This window comes from Vulpes vulpes, chromosome 15, assembly GCF_048418805.1.
Source record: "Vulpes vulpes isolate BD-2025 chromosome 15, VulVul3, whole genome shotgun sequence".
Lineage (NCBI taxonomy): Eukaryota > Metazoa > Chordata > Mammalia > Carnivora > Canidae > Vulpes > Vulpes vulpes.
Window position 1 is genome coordinate 110683227 of NC_132794.1, and position 19419 is coordinate 110702645.

At 47.8% G+C, this 19419-nt stretch overlaps 1 protein-coding gene across 4 annotated transcripts in view; it reads right to left on the reverse strand.

Annotated features, from left to right (window-relative positions):
- CPXM2 (carboxypeptidase X, M14 family member 2) overlaps positions 1–19419 on the reverse strand; it is a 159002-nt gene that overhangs the window by 110728 nt on the left and 28855 nt on the right. For all 4 annotated transcript variants that reach the window (XM_072740321.1, XM_072740322.1, XM_072740320.1 and 1 more), the window contains exon 3: positions 14997–15106. In XM_072740321.1, coding sequence (XP_072596422.1) covers positions 14997–15106 — 110 coding nt within the window. The remainder of the gene's footprint in view (positions 1–14996; positions 15107–19419) is intronic.

Consider the following 19419-nt stretch of genomic DNA (forward strand, 5'->3'; position numbering starts at 1 on the left):
TCTTGATTTTGGTTCAGGTTATGATCTTTGGGGTTGTGAGATCGAGCCCCAAGTCAGGCTCTATGCTGAATGTGAAGCTTGTTTAAGATTCTCTCCATCTGCCCCTCTCTTCAATCTCTCTCTCTCTCTCTAAAACAAAACAATACCAAAAACAAACAGGATTTTTCTGTTTCGAGATGATAGAGTAAATGTTGATTTTTCTGTGCTCTTTTCTCAAAAATTCCCCCCAAAGAAAACAAGATGAAGAAACACAACCTTGATCTCTGACAAAACTAGAAGATATTTATAATTGCCAAATTATAATAAATGAAGACAGAAATCAGATGGAGGAATTCCGAATGGCTCAGCAAGAGGAGATGTGAGCTTATGAGGGAAACACCAGTGAGAAACAAGCCACCCAGGGCTTTAAAAAGCTCAGAAACTAGACTCTTAGGTAGCTTGAAAGGCAGAGTAGGGCTGAAAACAGGGAACTGATTCAAAATATGCATTAAAAAAAAATAGATTCCCACATCCCCTTCCCCACATTACAGAAGACCTGAAATTTTTCTCTAAAAAAAAACCCAAACATTCCTAGAGGCTCTGGATTTGGGGACTCCAGACATAGGGGAGCAAGTGTGATATGATAGATAAAAAAGGGGAACTCAGTCAGTAGATAGCAGAGTCAAGAGTGAGACGCCCCAGCTCCCCTCCTCCTTCCAGCTCTAACCAGGCTTTCAACAAACAGAAATTAAATAAACTAAAAATATAATGAGAAACAGAAGAAAATCTCAAAGAAATTATAATGACTATTCTCTGAAACAGAAGATCTTGCTTGCATACAACAAAAGAAGGACATTCTTAGAAAGGAAAAAGCATTGTTCTTACAATGTGAAAATACCAGTAACAATGGGCAATAAAAGAAAAATAAGAGCAGAGGAAGAAATTACAAAAAAAAAAATACTGTAAGTGAATAATGTCCCAGATCTGTAAGGTTTAAGTCTCCAAAGCATTAAGAATCTAGTATGATGAATAAGACCCACATCCAGCTGTATCTCTGTAAAAGTTCAAAACATCACAAATGAAAAGAAGATTCTAAAAGCTTCCAAAGAGAAAACAAATATATAAAACAAAGCCAAAGGAATCAGAATGGTCCCAGAATTCTTAGTAGCAATATCTGAAGCTCAAAGAATGGAGGGATAATGACTTCAAAATTCTGAAGTTCATGAATTCAAAATTTCACTCATGAATTTAAAATTTCACTCATGAATTTTATACTCGGCCAAACTGTCCTTTGTGATGGTAAAATAAAGACATTTTCGGATTCACAGAACCTCAAAAAATTTCTCATGTACCAATTCCATAAAACTGTAAAATGAATGTGCTCCACAAAAATGAGGCAGAAAACCAAAAAGAAGATATGAGTTCCAGAAATCAAGGGTGCCAACATAGGAGAGATTCCCAGAATGAGGGAGGAGATATTCCCAGGAAAGCAGCTGTAGAAAGACCCAGAAATCAAGCCATTCACAACACAAAAGGTCAAGGGCTCCTTGAAGGAATGTCTTACAGAAACATAAAAAACAACTGTGAGGCTAAAAAATCATTGAACAGGTTTGACCTTATAGAAAATTATATTAAAGGGTATTTTACAGACCCAGACCTATTGCAGGGCATGGGAGATGTTTTTAAAAAATATAAGCAGATCTAGGAAAACAAAAAGTTGTCGAGAAAGTACATATCTCTTGGCTCAAAACTACACTACTTGTTGGCTTAGGCAGTAAGGACTATTTACACAGTCATAATATTGAAAACCTTTAATGTGGTTTTACCCAAAATTTGAGATATAATTTTACTGGAAGGATTAAAAAGGTTAAGGTAAAGGGATCACAAAAGCAAGCTGAAATTTTCATCCTCTATAATACAGATTCAGAATAAAGTCAAAAATGTACAAACCAATACATATCAAAATGTGCATGCTATTTAGAAATAAATATGTGGGGCACCTGGGTGGCTCAGTCAGTTAAGCATCCAACTCTTCTTGGTTTCGGCTCAGGTCATGATCTCAGAGTCATAATAAGACTGAGCCCCATATGTTGGGCTCTGTGCTGGGCATGGAGCCTGCTTAAGATTCTCTCCCTTCCCCTCTCTCTGTCCCTACACTTCCACCTTAAAAAAGATAAATAGAAATAAATACTTAAATTCCCAAAGAAACAATTAAAAGGAGTTTGGAGTAGTCACCTCATTCACAGCATGTGATGGCTTCAGGGGATCAGTGGGTGCGGGGTGTATTGGCAAGGCACCTTTGTTTTTTATTTTTTCCAATTTTATTGAGGGATAATTGACAAATAAAATTATATATAGTCTATTACATAAATGTATCAGACATGAATATCTGCTATATTTAAAGTATACAATGTACATATACGTTGTGGAATGATTACCAAGATCAAGATCATTAACACATCCATCACCTCCCAGTTAACTTTTTGTGTGCTGAGAATGTTTAAGATGGTCCCTCAGCAACCTTCAAGTGTATGGTACCATATTATTAACACAGTCCCCTCGCTTGCACTAGAGGCACTAGATGCACTAGATGTGCACTGTCCTCTGAACTTATTCCCCTTACAACTGAAAGTTAGTACCCTTTGTCCTACAACTCCCCACCTCTCTTCCCCAGCCCCTGGCAACCACCATCCTCTTGTTTTTTTTTTTTTTTAATAATCCTTTAACACTTTGATTTCTCAAACTACTTGCTGACAAAACTGATCGATATTGATTTTAATTTTAAAAAGCAAAGGGAAAGGCAGCATGGATATAGAAGTCAACTGGTATAAAGCCTGTTTTGTTTACTCTTCCACTTTCCAAGTGTCTATAGAGCTGCTATTACATGCTAGACATCATGAAAAGTTTTCTGCCTCATGGTATGTATAGAAAACAATGAATCTCAAAATTGCTATGCTGTTGTAAAGTCACCGATCTGCGCTGCAATTCATAATCACGGGCTGCCTCTCTACAGAAACATCTGGAATGAATTAAAAAGTTATATCCAAGTGAATGTAACTATTTAGCAATTCCAGGATAATTGACTTACAGCTGCCACTGTGCAGACACAGCCCAGGACTATTTGGACAAAAATAGAATAATGTGATAGTTATTTTAAGAGATCTTTGAGAAAAATCTTAGACACAGTGGCTAAAACTTTACATGTTAGCAAAAGTTACCCCCCATGGGGGGGGGGGTGTTACCTAAAAATGTTAACTGTGACATGTGATTAATATAGTTAATCTCCCATATAAGGGCCATCATCTGGTCTGAATATCTCCTTTGGCAAATTTCTATGATAGACCTTTGATAAACCCATAGAACGGCCCAGGTACAAATCAGCTGATCCTTCAAATCAGCAGAACATCTTGTCCCAGTTCAGACCTCACCATCAGTAAAGCTGTTTGCGAAGAAATATTCACTGTTTTTTGGAGTGGTTTTTTTTTTTTAAGATTTTATTTATTTATTCATGAGAAACAGAGAGACAGAGAGGTAGAGACACAGGCAGAGGGAGAAGCAGGCTCCATGCAGGAAGCCTGACTTGGGACTCAATTCCGGGTCCAGGATCATGCCCTGGGCTGAAGGCAGCGCTAAGCCATTCAGCTACCCAGGCTGCCCTGGAGTGATTTTTAAAACCCAAAATCAACGTCTTAAAGAGTTCCTTGCACTGGCCAATGAAAACAATAAATATCTAGAGCTTGAAATTTAAAACATTTTAAAATAGAAATCTATAAAATATACCATACACCGTTTAATTGTTTAAAGAAAAAAACACAGGGAAAGGAATATTCTAATTGAAAAAGAGGGTAAAGGACTTTTCACATCAACATTCTAATTCAATTCTACTAAAACCTAGCAAACATTTTGGTCCTAAAATCGCCTATCAGTGGAGTAACTAGTTGTATTCACCTGTCATGATCCACATAAAGACAGATGTGTTCCTACACTCTGGGGACCAGGACAGCCTCTGGGGTCGTTGCTGGGCTAAGCTCAAGTCCTAGCTACAGCTCATTATCTGGATGCCCCGATTAGCTCCATAAAATAGGGACAGAAATAGAATCTGCCCTGATAGGAGTACACGGAGGAGTTTACAAGTCCCACGGAAGTGCCATCCAGGGCACAGTCCACCTCAGTAGAGGGAGCCATGGGGGTACAAGCATGGTTCACCTTGTTTCAAGTTCCTATCTGTGGAGATTTGTGGTTGAATTTGCTTCATGATGCAACCTACGTTTTCTTCTATTAACAAGTGAGTGGTCAATTTAGCCCATTGACAAATGTTCTTTGTTATCATGAGTTGTCAGCTTTTCTTAGACATTGTATTTTTACTGCTTCTTTTGTTTGTGCTTCCTCGTTGACTCCTGAGCTGTTTTCTTTGTTCGACATCTATGCCTCCTCTGAAATAATTTTTTTTTTTGGAACTATATAAGTGATTTTTGCTTTTGCTATGTACTTTCTTTTTGGGGTTGTTTTTGATTTTTTGTGGTTGTTGCTTCAGGTTTTTATTTAAATTCCAATTAGTTAACATACAGTGTAATATTAGTTGCACGTGTAGAACTTAGTGACTCAACACTTCCCTACATCCCCTGGTGCGCATCACAAGTGCCCTCCTTAATCCCCATTGCCCATTTCATCCACCGCCCCCCCTTCCCCTCCAGCAACCCTCAATTTGCTCTCTCTAGCTAAGAGTCTGCTTCCTGGTTTGCCTCTCTCTCTTTTCTTCCCCTCTATGTTCATCAGTTTCATTTCTTATCCTCTAAAAATTTTAAAGGTGTGTCTTTGTTTCAGCGGTTAATTTAATAACTACATAACTTACATAAATGCCTTCATGTAATATGTTTAATTCTATATTTTCTTAGAAAGTCCCTGTTGACTCCCTACCATAGGCAGTGATAAATTCATTTCTACCTCCTGTTGTACCCCTTTCTTCTCCTTCATCAACTAATTTCATTCCTCATATTCTTAACATTCACTTTTAAAGTTTAAACCAACTTTACCTCCTTTCTATGACTTACCAGCTTTTTAATAAAGTTTTATTGAATTAAAAAAATGTATCTATGTAGAAGGATGGATATTAACCAGACTTACTGTGGTGATCATTTCACTATATATACAAATACTGATTTATTACGTTCATTGAAACTTACTTTATTGCAATATTCACTTTGTTGAGATGGTCTAGAACCAAACCCACAATATCTGTGAGGTATGCCTATACTAGAATTAAAATTATTAAGAACCAAAGAAAAGGCAATTCTGAAATGCAACAGTAAAGCAGGAGAATAGATACATGATTTTATTATTTTAAGTTTCAATAAAAATTGAAATAAAAATTTTAAAAATGAAATATATACAAAAAAGTGCACAAAGCCTAAGTGTGAAGTTCAATAAATTTTACTGCACACTCACTCAAGTGTCCACACCCAGATCAAGATATAGAACAGGTCCAGCTTGCCACAGCCTCCCTTTTACCACCTCCCACTATTACCTGCCCCTCAAAGATAATCTCTACTCTGACCTCCATTTCCCTAGATTGGTTTTTCTGTTTTTAAATTCTATGTAAATGAAACTTACCCTAACTACTCCCTAGCGTCTGGCTTCTTTTGCTCAATGTTATATCTGTGAGATCAATCTGTATTATCACAGGTAGCAATAATTTACTCCTTTTCATTGGTGTAGAGTATTCCATCACTCCATCATGTGACTTACTCATTGTATGCTGATGGACATGTGGCTTATTACCATTTTGGATTGTCATGAATAGTGATGCCATGAACCTACCTGTCCCTGCCTATCATGCACATATGAATGCATTTCTTTTAGGCATAAGAGTTGAATTTGTTAGATGAACAGGTATGAGAATATTGAGTTTCAGTAGACATTCCAAAAACATTTTCACCACCGTATAAAAGTTTCTATTGTTCCACTTCTTCACCCACACTTGGTACAATCCTTTTTCCTTAAAGTCATTCTGGTGTCTATATGTCATATCTCACTGTGGTTTTAATTTGTATTTCCTTAATGACCAATGATAGAGAATACCTTGTCTTACATTCATTGGCCACAATATTGTTCTGTAACCAAAGCTCAGCTGGATCCAACCACACCGTCTTAGCTTTAGCCCCTCAAATATGTCATGTTCCCTACAACCACAGGGCCTTTGTACTACCATTCCCTTCGACCTGGAAGGTGATCCAGGGGCACAGGGGAGGCTGCCACGTGACCCTGGACATGGAGACTCGAGTGGTGCAGCACTCAGCCCAGGGACACCACGGGATGCTCGGGCCACCAGAAGCTGGAGGGAGCGAACAAGGAGCCTTGCCTAGTTCCCCGAGGCTGGGGAGGGAGAGCAGCCCTGCTCACACCTTAATTTCAGACTTCCAGCCTCCAGAATTGTGTCGAGCTGCCCAGTTTGTGATTCTTCTACGGTCATCCAAGGAGATGAATACACGGTGGTGCTTCCTTCTGAGCACTCACCCTAGGCTCTAGTCGTGCTTTTACTGGTGATTTATCTTTTTAATAGTTTCACTTCCCCATTATATTATCAGAGGTATAGGCCAAAAAAGCACTGGAGGTATCCCTGACTCCTCTTTTGATCTCTCACACCCGTCATCCAGACATCATCCAGCCTCCTGAGAAAATCTTACTTTCAAAATATCCAATACAACCACCTTTCACCACCTCCATCACTCTTGTCACAGCCAGAGCCAGTGCTATCTCTCATCCCGGATGCCAAGGTCACACCCCAACAGGCCTCCCTGCCTCCACGCTGCTCCCCTAAGTCAACACAGGTCGGTCCTTCTCACCTGTAAATCACAGCACAGCATTTCTGTGCCCAAAAACTTGCCAGGGCTCCCCAACTAACTTAAGAACAAAAGCCAAAGGCAAAGTCTGCCCAGTGTTCATTCGGGCCTGCGCCTCCTTCCTTGCATGCTCATTGTGCTCCAGCCACACCAGCCTGCTGCTGCTCCTTGGTAGGGCCATGCATGCAGTCACCACAGGACCTTTGCTCAAGCCATTACCACTGCCGGGAGTGCTCCTTCCACAGCTACCTGACTCCCTGATGATCACCTTCAGGCCAACTCAGCCCCAGTACCACCTCTTCAATGAAGCCTGCCTTGTTTACCTTTAACAACAGCCTGCCCCCTCCCCAGAGCCAGCCCCCCTGACTCCCGCTGCCAGCTCTAAGTTTATTATGCTCTCTCTCCCTAACACTCCCCTCTGACACTAGAGAAGTTCTACTTTATTACATTCCTTGCTTTTATGTGCCTCCCCCACTGGAATGGAAGCTTTCAGACAGCAAAGACGTCTGTCCGTCTGGTCTCTGAAGCATCCCGATCACCTAGACAGGGCCCAGGACACAGCACGTCCTCCCCAAACATTTGCTAAAATATAAGGACAATTTCTATTCTTGCTCTTTACTGTTTCCCCAAAACTAGAGGTAGGTTTGTGTTTATGGAATCAATGAATTGACCAACCAGCCAGTCAATCAAAGCATCTGCTCTGATCTCTTTTTTTTCTCTTCTCTTCTCCCTGTCTCTTCCTCCATCCCCTCCTCACAGAGGCTTCTCCACCTGTGCCATCTGTCGTGACCATGGAAACCCTGGTGCAGGATGACTGGCATACCTGACTCCCACCTGTCCACGTCCAGGAGAGAGCCAGGCTGGCCTGTGCATGGCTGGGCAGACCACCCAGAGGGCCCGTCCCCACGAGTCATTATCCGAGGAGGCACCATTCGGTTGTGCCAGCTGGATGGACGTGAGGTCCGTGCCTGCGACTCCCGGCGCCCCTCAGGCTTCTCTGGGCCCGGCCAGGGTGGAGCCTGGAAGGTACTGGGGGATGCTTGGGCCAGCCGTCAGGGAGATGAGTCACAGGATGGGACACTGGCCGAGGCCACAGGCTGGAGAACACACCGAACCTTCTTGTGGGTACCGGAGATAACAAAGAGCTAAAATACAGCCAGAAACCTTGAATTTGACTCTCAGCTTGGCACTTAGTAGCTGTGGGGTTGGGACAGGTCACAAAACCTCTGACTTCAATTTCCGTATCTCCAAAATAGAGTTTCCCTCTGAGTATATTGAAGATGAAATGAAATATTAATTTAATGAGATTTAATAAAAAAAAATAGTCAAGAAAATTCCCATAGCAAGTAACAGAATCTGCATTTGAACCAGAAAGCCCTGTGGTTTCTTAATAATCTGTGGTTCGCAGGCCAGGGAGCCCCAAAGGGCCCCTTCCTTTTGTTTCTCTGGTCTTCTACTCTTTGCCCTTCTCCTGCTCATGTGTTTATGGTGCAAGCTTCTGGAGAATAAGAACAGCGCATTACCATCATTCTGGTAAATTCTCCTTTTAAATTTTCCAAGAGACTCATGATTTAGAATATTTGGTCCTGTTATTCCCATAAAAATCCAAACATCCAAAATTCCAGCACTTTGGCATCCAAATGCTGTCTCCCAGACTGCTTCTTAAAGCCAGATAGAGCACAAAATCCCTTTATCGGAGCAAGCAGGACATTCCTTGGTTTGGAAGCAATCCCCACTGTGATTATTTCTGCCTCTGCAGCACTTAGCACATTTATAGCCCCCACTGAGGACCTGCAGAGCTACAACAGGGCTTTGTGCAGCCAGAAACAGACCGGAGGCTGAGCACCCAGAGAAGCAGGAAGACCTGATGGAACAGACAGGCTGTGGGGTCAGAGGACTCTGGGTGCAGATGATTCCTCTGATAAATAGAAGCAGGGCAGGCTCGAGGTGACACCTGAGAAAACAGTGCTGCCCCAGGCCGTCCCCACGTTTGGGCAAGGTGGGGTACCAGGTGTTTCAAGGCCAAAGGAGACAGGGGGACAGATGATGGGATGTGCCCTTGCACATCAACCTGGACATCAGGATAAACCTGGGTGGATGTTTTATAACCAACTTCATGCCCTCCTAGGGGGTGCATGTGAATTCAGCTACAGGTATCGGCCATCTTCCAGGCTTACACCTCATTTCAGGTAAAAAGATTATCAGAACATTGGAACTGGATCCTAATATCGGCATCCAGGTGCTCCAGAGAATTGCATTAATGGAATGACTCAGAAGAGCTGTGGTTGATTTTAGTGGCACTGAGAAATGGCTTGGACAGATGCTCTTAGTTTAACCAGACATTTCCTCATGAGAGAGGTACCAGAGGCGAACTCCTCTCAGAGGTCAAACTCAAGTGAGACAAGACATGGGCCACAGAATGCCACGTGACAGTGGGCAGGAGCCACAAAGACATCTGGAGGTGTTAACGTAGTGCGCCAAGTGTTTTCTCGTGACCTCAAAATGTCAACTCTTTCTTCAAAACTCTGATCTGAGTACCAACTGTCTCACATTCCCGGCTCCAGGCAGGAATCGTGGTGGTATCCTGAGTTCCAGCCATGCCCTTCTGATCCGTGTCAGGTTCCTACTTAGCACAGCTTTAGAGTCTTAAGAATGAAATCAAAACCCGGCCCTCTGAAGTGGCAAGTGCGGCTCTAATTTGCTCAAGGATTTGCAGCAATGAAAGCATCTGATGTAATAATGGTGGGGGGCAGATAAATCACTCAGGGAGCGGTGTGGTCTTGGGACTCCACCTTGCTTAGTTTACGAGCCATGGAAAAATCTCGGGGCGGGGGGGGGGTCTTCAGAAGAGTCTGCAAGGATAGGGCAGCTGATGAGCTGCCACTGAACGACCCACCTGAGCACAGAGCCACCTCCTCAGACCGTCTAGAGGCAAATGAGGATCCGAGAGTGATTTTAAAGGACAGTGCTGAAATGTTGTCTTTGAGACTTAAAATGTTAATTTCTATTCTGCCTGTGGCAGCTCCTGGAGCAGAAGTCGGTGATTATTTCTAAATGAGATCACGTTGTCACAAGTGGGTCGGTGTTAAGAGGATCTTGACCATGCTGGAAAAACAATCACAGATGAGAGGATAAACCTTCGCTATCCTGATGAACTTGATCTCTTCCTTGAGTTCTTGGAAGATGGATCTTCCTTCAATATGAGAACTGTGAACTTGGGTTTCTTCTCTAAGTTTATATTATTAAATCAACATTAGCAAAATTCCATTTGCAAAACAAAAGAGGTTATAAGTGGAGTTATAAAGTGCTTTTATTCTTCCAAAGTCTTCTGCTTAAAAATGAGGACAGGGGATCCCTGGGTGGCTCAGCAGTTTAGAGCCGCCTTCAGCCCAGGGCATGATCCTGGAGACCCAGGATCAAGTCCCTCATCGGGCTCCCTGCATGGAGCTGGCTTCTCCCTCTGCCTGTGTCTCTGTCTCTCTCTCTGTCTATCATGAATGAATAAATAAATAAAACCTTTTAAAAATGTTTTTAAAAATGAGGACAAAGAGTGCCATAGACTGACGGTGTGTCCCCTCAAAGTTTGTATGTTGAAACCAACCCCTAAGGTGATGGTGGTAGGTGATGGTGGTAGGAGGCAGGGTCTCAGGGAAGTGACTAGTCATGAAGGTGGAGCCTTTGTGAGTGGGGTTAGAGCCCTTATAAGAGAGGCCCCCAGAGCCCCTAGATCCTTCCACCACACGAGGACACAGAAGGTGGTGAAGAAGATGGCCATCTATGAACCAGGACGCCGGTCCTCTCCAGACACCCAGTCTGCTGGCATCTTGACCTCAGACTTCCCAGCCTCCAGAACCGGGAGAAATTCATTTGTGTGGCTAACAAGCCCCTGGAGACGCAATGTTGTCCTAGTGGCTCAAAAGGACAAAGACAGAGAAAAGCGTTTCTGCTATATGGCAAATGGCAACTCAGGAAGAGCTCACAGTCTGCAAAATCTGCACTGTCAACACTGGGTTCTGGTACTGTCATACCAGTGTAAACCAGTGTGAGATCACAGTCAGAAAAGAGAGACGGGCGCGGTCTAATCATCATTCCCATCACGCCCAGAACACTATCTGCTGCCCTGGGGACAGTTTCATGGCATCCTTAGGGGCAACAAGTCTGGGTTGAAAGTAGCTTTGGATTCATGCCCTGCCTCTCCTGGGCATCTTAACCAAGTTATTCCACCCATTCATGTGTCTGTTTTCTATAAGATAGAGGTAATAATAAGAAGAGTATTTGTCGGGACGCCTGGGTGGCTCCCCGTTGAGCGTGTCGTGATCCCGCGGTCCTGGGATGGAGCCTGCTTCTCCCTCTGCCTCCCTGCCTCTCTCTCTGTGTCTCTCATGAATAAATATATAAAAATCTTAAATAATAATAATAGTACTCGTCTCCTGTCAGGGAACAAATGAAAATACTGGGCAGAAAGCATTTGGCACAGTGCCGACACCTCTCAGAGCCGAGTCCGCTCTTCCTATGCATCTGAGGAAAGGGGGGACCCAGGAACGCCCCTTCTTGTCTCTTCTGGGGACAGCACAGTCCCTGGCTTGTACCGGGCACTTCGCAGAGGTCAGAGAAACGAGTGGATTCTGATGGGCACACATAGGGCATTTGAAAACTTCTAAGGACAATTCTCTTCCCTCAGTTTGGTGGATCCCCATGTTCTGAGAAGGTGACTGTGCAGGGGGCAGGGGCGGAGGGCTCAATTCGTGGATGAGATGAAGATACCAAGGCTCAGACGAGGGGGCACCGTGCCTAGAGCCGCTCAGTAGCCAGTGGTGGAAGCAGGATGAGCACCCGGCCCGCATGCCCTGTGCGCCCCATGCACTCCGGGGGCACCAGGGCCGAGCCTGCAGACGCTGGGCCATCCCGCTCACATCTGCAACTCCAGCGCACCAACGGTTCTCACACCTGGGTGTTTCTCCCACATCTAATCCCATTAGCTCTGACACACCTACAAAATACTCCTAAGTGAGGAGAGAGGATATTTTTAAACTGCATTTCAAACTGTTATGAGTGGGAAGATGTATTTCAGAGCACCTGTGGCAGTGAAATCAGGCTTCGTGGGGCACTGATTCTGGAAGGCCACAATAGAGGCCCCACCCACGTCATTATTTCCCTGTGGCGGCTGCACTGAAGCCCCTCACACAGCTGCAGGCAGCCCTCCACCCTCTGCAGTTAACACCACATCACCTGCTACGGGGGGAGGCACCCCAGGGTTTGGGGCAGGGATTGGAGGGGTGGGCACTGGCCTGGACTTCCCGGTTAAAACAGCTACTTCCTATTCTAAGAGCAGGTGCAGAGATTTTTCTTCTCAGAGGGTACTTGGAGAAATGATAAACCACCGAAGAAAAATAAATCCCCGTAAGGACAAGCTGCACTGAAGTGGTTTTCAATGACTCTCCTACTTCCTCTTGCCTGAAGTCAGGAGGGTGGGTCTGTCCCCACTTCCAGCCCGGGATACCTGGCTTCTCCCTGGCCTGTGCCTCTCTTGGGGGAAGGATGAAGGAAAGATGATGAGGACCCTGCTCCCTGCCGGCTGACCATCCACCAAGGGGACCTCCTGTGGGGCCCAGCAAAGGCAGGGCGGTGAATGCTCACCATCTATCCTCTGTGTGTGTCCTGTGTGCCAGGCGACATTCTGGGTTGGGAGGAAGGGGGTGGAGGAGAGTCCAAGCCCCTTCTAACCTGGGGCTTCTGCTCAAGGAGGGGCAGAGAACACCCAAGGGAACAAGTCACTAGCATTCGAGGAGGGACAGCACCCCCCAAGAATTAAGAGGGGCCAGTCACACGGGGCCACCTAGGAGTTTCCAAGAGCCCCTGGAAGCTACCAGAGGCTAGAAGCAGAGAAGCGAAATGATCCAGTAAATGTTTTCAAATTTTAAACCACCTAATTTCACTCCTCCACTGATCCTATGAGTTCTCAGCACTCCCTCTTGTCTGGTGAGGAAGGTGGGGCTCAGAGCCATAAGATAATAGTTCCAAGGTCCCAGAATCTGGATGTGTCAAGGCCAAGGTCTGAACTCCACATGCCTAGGGCCCCTGCACTATAAGCCCCCCCACGCTCCACCCATCTGCTCTGGGAGTAGAACTTCCAACAAGAACAATACAACTCTCAGGCCCTATCCCCCACCAACAAATTCAGGACTTCCAATTGCTTGACTGAAAGGTTGGATAAATGTGAGCACGTCCTCTGTAACAGAGGATAACTTCATTTATAGAGAGGGCATTCAAGGTATTGGCTGACAGCTCCTCCAACTGATGCTCAAAATAGTTCCACACCCATTGGGACCTGGCCCTGCTAGCCCTTGACTTCCACAGAAGCCTGGACCCTGACTTGACTTCCACGGAAGCCTGGACTTCCAGGCTGCCACAGGCACTCATATTATTAATGGTCACTCTTGTGAAACTTGGAACTTCATCCTCTTGAAAATCATAGTGTTGAGTTATACACGTCCAAATGTCTCTTATCAGCTGTTATTAAAAAACAATCATACTCATAAAGCAACTTTGGACTTCATTAACGTTGGTTCTGGAAACGTCTTGCCGGAGTTCTGGCCTCCAAAGTGGTGCCAGGTGAGCGGCTTGAGAGTCTGTGTGGTGCGGCCAAGTGTCAAGGGAGGAGGGGAGGGTTGCTGGGAGTCGGAGTCGGAGGGCCACTCAGACACCCCCGAGCCCCTGAGCTCCTGGGAAGGGGCCTCGTCCACCCTGGCCCGGTTCCCAGCACAGCGGCTGCCCACAGCATGTTCACAGGGATGGTGAGGGCATGAGGCGTAGGTGACGTTGCGCAGAAGGTGTCCGCCTAATGGCCCCATGTCTCAGGGATGCAGGGCATCTTCTTCCTTAGAGCTGGATGAGACGGTGCATGTGCAGAAGGGGTTTGGAAAACACACCCACAGTCATGGAGCAGCCGGGGAAAGACGGCTAAGATACTAGAGACCCATACAGGACAGCACATGACCAAATGCTGAACAAGGAAGGAATGGAATGGCACCAGCTGGAGCCAGAGGGAAAGGACCCCGTGGATGGACTGGTAGGATAACGCCCCCTCCCCAACAGAGAGGCCAAGGTGCTAATCCTGGGGCCTGAATGCTGGAGGCTCTCTGATAAGGAAAATGAAGTTTGCAGATGCGATTAAGGTCACTTGAGGTGGGAGATGATCCTGGAGCATCCACGAGGGTCCAGTGTCATCTCAAGCCTCCTTAAAAGTGGAAGAGGGAAGCAGGAGGAGGACCCAGAGGCTTGGAAAGAGGAAGGGACCACGCAAAAGGAACACAGGCACCTCTGGAGGCTGGAAAAAGCGAAGATGAATCCTCCCCTCCAGGTCCAGAAGGAACGCGGCCCTGCCCACACATTGATTTAGCCCAGTGGGGATCCCGTGCTCCAGAACTGGGAGAGAATGGGTTTGTGTGGCCTAAGTGGCTGCATTTATGGTAAGTTGTTAGAGCAGCACGAGGAATCGACCATCGGGGATGCTGCAGGACTTATGATGCCTGGCAAGGTGGAGGCCAAGAGGTTGCCCAGGCAGGGGGACCTACCTGAGAAAAGGCAAGAAGAACCACATGGTGTATAAAATGTGCAGGGAGGAGCTCATGTTCCTGGAGCAGGACCCCGACAGTAGCGAGGACCAAGGTCACAGGACCCTTGAGTTAGAGAAGCAGGCCAGACATGAGGTGCTGAGCCTCGGAGAGGCACACAGGGTTTGCCCTTGGGGGAGCCATAGAACAGCCTGGAAGAGGTTTGTGTGGTGGTGAGAAGCAGTGGTGGGGGTGGGAGGAGAGGACAAATGCCTCTGGCTGCCGATGCCTGCTGGAGTTGCCGATGCCGGCCTCCCCGTGCCTTTGCAGACAGATCACAGGAAGGGGAAGCGCTCAAGAGGTGGAGGAGGGCCACGCGGGTCCGGGTACCAGCAGCATCCTTTGTACTGAGGGCTCCTTGTAGAAGACACATATCCTGAGTCTCATCTCAAGGCTCTCTCTCTAAGATGAGGATCTGAGGCAATGCCCTTCCTGCTGGGAGAAGTGGAGCTAATGCATTTGGAATGCCATGCGGGTATCCAACCCAAGCCCAGCGAACCGCTGGCTGCGTCTCCTGCCAGAGCGGCTAGCAATGCAACCAGAATCTTTTCTGCACCACCAGTACCTGGATGTTGAGTCTCCCTCGATGCGCGCCCAGGCCGTAGCGCTTCGAAGTAGATGCATGAAGCTGGAAGTCTGTGATTTTCAGGGTCTCCAGACCGAGAGGTGGGCAACCTAGAAAGGACAATGCTTGTTAAAAACAAAGACAGATGTTCAAAGGCAACTTTCCAGTTTTCTCCATCTGGCCCCCCAGCTTCCCATTTGCCCCTGAGCCCCAAGCCACCAGCACGGCCCACCCCCTGGCAGGTCCAGTGCTTCCAGACAGAGGCCGTTGTCAACTCAACCATGAGTATGTCAACTGCCTTTCTCATGGGCATTTCCTCTCCGGCCGTTTGTGCTCTGCTATCCCTTATCTCTGTTGCCGTCCATGCTACTGTCTGAGGCTGTTTCCAATTAAGGATCCTTCCCTGGTGTGACTCAGCCAGGGAGCACTATTGGTTAGAAATTTTGAAGTGATCCCGTGGTTGAACTCTGCAAATTAATCAGAACTTGTTGATTTTGCTTCAGCAACTCTGGCCTTTGTGTTGTGCATGCTAATGAGCAAGGCAATATAAATAGAAAAAAAAATCTATTGTTTTCCATTCTTGGCAAAACTGGTAGTTTTGAGAACAGCTACCAGACACAGTTTAGTCCAAGCTGCCCCTGGAATAAGACACTGGAGCTTGGGCAGGCCCCTGGTGATCCTCCCTGTCCAGACCAGCATCCTGTGGGTACGGGCTTTGACAGCAGCTCCAGGGCCAGCTCCCAGGCCTCCTGACCCCCCGGGCTGCTCTTCTCACCGCCCACTCTGTCTTAGAGCTAGAAGTCTCCAAGAGATGAAATCTGCTTCCTCAAATCTGACCCTGGAGAAAGAAAACAAAAACTCTGGAGGAGAAGTAAAATCTATTTCTACTGGAAGTGTGAAAAATCCCTTAAGTAAGAGGCACATTTTAAAAGCTGTGTGGGAAGAAAAAATAAATAAAATAAATAAAATAAAAGCTGTGTGGCTCACTGCTGAGATGGGTGTGCCCCCAGGGACCCCAGGACACCTGAGATGTGGGGGTATCTGTCCATCCATGACAAACCCCTGCAGGGAAGAAGCCCCTCTGGTCTCAGGATGCTGGCGGAGCCTGGCAAGACAGCAGCCAGACCAGGTGCTGGGCGGGCAGCTGGGTAAGAAAGTCTGCCCGCAGGTGGGGGGCAGGGATGCCATCAGAGGGGTTCAGCCCTGCCAGGTGCCAAGACACCATCTAGTCCTCCCCGTGGGTCCTCAAAGAGGAAGCTGAAGCCCCGAGACTAGAGGTGAGCCTTTCAAGGCATCCCTGCCAGCAGCCAAGCTGGACCTCGGATCCCAGGCTCCAGACTCAGCTCCAGGCTTTCAAACACTGCCACGCGGCTTCCCTGGCCCTGCCCACACCTGCCACACGGCTGCCTGGGCTGGTACTTATGCATCAGCCGTCTGTGTTGGATGGGGGGGGGGAGGTACTAGTGCCCAGTGTGGTGGGGAGCACTAAGAGTGGGGTACGGTGCCACTGCCACCCACCTGACGCTGCAGGGGAACCCAGCAGGCTTCAGCTGGCACCGTGAACAACGGTGTTCCAGCTGGATTCCTCCAGAGGGGGGTGTGCCTCAAGTGGGGGGCCATGTGAGCAGGAACCATTCAGTGAATGGGGGCAGAGGATGTGTAGCCATTGGGGACCAGAGAATGAATGGGGAGGGCAGGGCATGCAGCCCCTGGGGATCCACACAGCAAGCATCACTAACCACCCAAGGCTGACCCCACAGAGGCTAATCTCATTGTCATAACCCCCTTCCCCCACTAGGATTTGCCCTGGGCACTTTCCAGGCCTGGAGGGCACAGGGGTCTGACCCATCCAGGTGGCATTTCCTCGGTCCCGATGTTGAACGAGTAATTCTCCATCACACCTCCCGAACACTGACCAAGTGTCTGACGACTGAGCAAAGGTATTTCTCACACACTTACTCAGAAATCCACGCTGCCTGCCTCCACCAGCCACGCCTAGTCGTGGAACCTGCTCGTGCTCGCAGGCGGCAGCCACACCTGCCCCTCCGCAGCCCAGGCCCTGCGCCCAGCCGGGACAGAGCAGGAGCCCGAGCCCCCACGCCGTCCCACCGTGGCCTCCGGACAGCAGCACCGCCTCTCCATGCCGCTCCTCCCTGGGCCACGTCCCTCCAGCCTCTCACTCCCCAATGGTCACTGGCATGCACCTGAGGCCCTGCTCCAGACGCAGGGCAAGGATAGAGGGTCAAGATCACTTCCTGTCCCCTCTGGGAGGTGAGACTCCAGAAGGTCCTCCACAACCTGTCATTCAGCCCTGGTCCTGAGCCTGGGGCCTGGAGACTCCCTCAGCTGGAGATGCCACCCACTGTCCCCAGCATCCCACCCCCCATGCTCCTTGTCACTTCATCCCAGCCCACCCTGCTCAAGGCACATCAGCATCCTCAGACAGCCCACACCTCCAGAGCCCTGATGCCAAACGGGCTGGTCAGCCCTTCTGCTGGACGATTCCCCGTGTCCTGGGAATGGCCTCTGCACCTTGATTCCGCCAGGTACGCCAGCTTTGGTTTCAGACCCTGACGGGAACAGCACACTGGTCTGTCCCTCCACATCCCAGTGCTCCGTTCAGAAGCCTGGTATCCCCACGTGAGCGAGCATCAGAAATACAAAAAGGTCTTGCTACCATTTCAGGGAAACTCTCTCAAAGTTATATCAGATGTGTTCCTCCTTCTGTTTTTTTTTTTTTTTTTTTTTTTACATATTTTATTTATTTAAGAGAGAGAGAACCACACTCACAGTAGGTGGAAGGGACAGAGAGGCAGAAAGCAGGGAGCCCGACAGGGGGGCTCAATCCCAGAACCCTGGGATCATGATCTGAGCTGAAGGCAGACACTTAACTGACTGAGCCCCCCAGGGACCCCACCCCCTCGTCCCTCCTCCTTAGCAGAAAACACAGCAGGTGGTGAATTCCAGGTACTTGATCGAGCTAACACCTTCTATTACTCATTTAGATTCAGACAGACAAATTGACAGGTGGATGGCACAAATTTTTTACGAGTTAAATAAGGAACAATAACTGCTATCCAAAGCATTTCTTCCAGGAAAAGAGAACATCTCATTTGCACATGAATATCTTAATTCGAAAAGAAACTACCTGAATACAATTGCATACTCATCAAAATCACTCTTATATTGATAAGTGGAAGCTGCACCACATGCTCTCCCCAGGATACACAAGGGGTGGAAAGAAAGTGCCCCTAGGTGGGGTGTTTATTGCTTACACATCTGATCTCAACCCAAGAGCTCAATGCCTGCCCCCTCGAGGGGCACAATCGCCGTGTACAGGAAGCAAGTGTGGAGTCCCACAGAGCCAGCACCACATCCAATGACAAATGTCCACTCTTGCCCATTCTTGAGATGATGTGACCACATAAGCCAGAAGAGCCACTGCTTCGGTCCACAGCACAGCTGATGACGTCTTTGGTGGGGAGCCCAGATAAACACACACGCTCAGCCTGCACGCACAGTCTTCCCTGAATCCTAATAAGGATTTTTTTTTCCCTTATCAGAAGACACTATCTTCAGAGAATGTGGTTTTGTTTGGGAGCCTTCTCTGTCAGCCATGCCATTAATAGAAACGCTAGGGACATCCACCCTGAGATAGGCTACGGGACCAGGGCAGGGACACAGGACACACATGGGGGGAGCCCCAAGAGCCCTCATCACCCAGGCAGCAGAAACCACGGACCACGTGCTCCCAGAGGACTGGATGGATCCCCACGGCACCTCCAGCCACACCACACCTCCCGAGGGTCTGCACCAACTTCACATGGCTGTCCCAGAGAGGGCCTGGCTCACCGCATCACCAGTCTGCCCACTGAAGTCAGGTCCCGACAGCAGGGGACAGACATCTGGAGCTGCCTGTGCAGCCCTGCAAGGTTGGGGTGGGGGGTCCCACCCTGTGCAGCCCTGCACCCTGTAATGCGATGGGTTCTCCAGCCGCCTGCCCTCACTGCCCAGCCCCACGTCCACCTCCTCCCCTGACTTTGCATTCTGCACTCTGGTTTTCTGTCCCCAGGCTAAGCGACTCTCCTCATTTGGTGGCCTCGTCTCGGGCTCCCTGAGTCTGCTTCCTCTTGGCTACTCCTGCCCCGGTGGTTTCCATAACATGACCGTCTTCTTCCACTCAGGCTGCTGTAACAAAACCCCATGGACAGGTGGCTTATAAACAGAAGTTTATGGCTCACATGTCTGGAGGATAGAAAGCCCAAGAGGAAGGCCCCAGACCAGCTGCCCTCTGCTGAGGGCCCCCTGCCTGGCTCACAGCCGCCCCTTTTCACCGAAGCAGCACCTGGTGCCTCTTAGAAGGGCCCTAATCCTGCTCGTGAGGGCTCCGCCCTCAGGACGTAAGCACCCCTAAGCCTCCCAC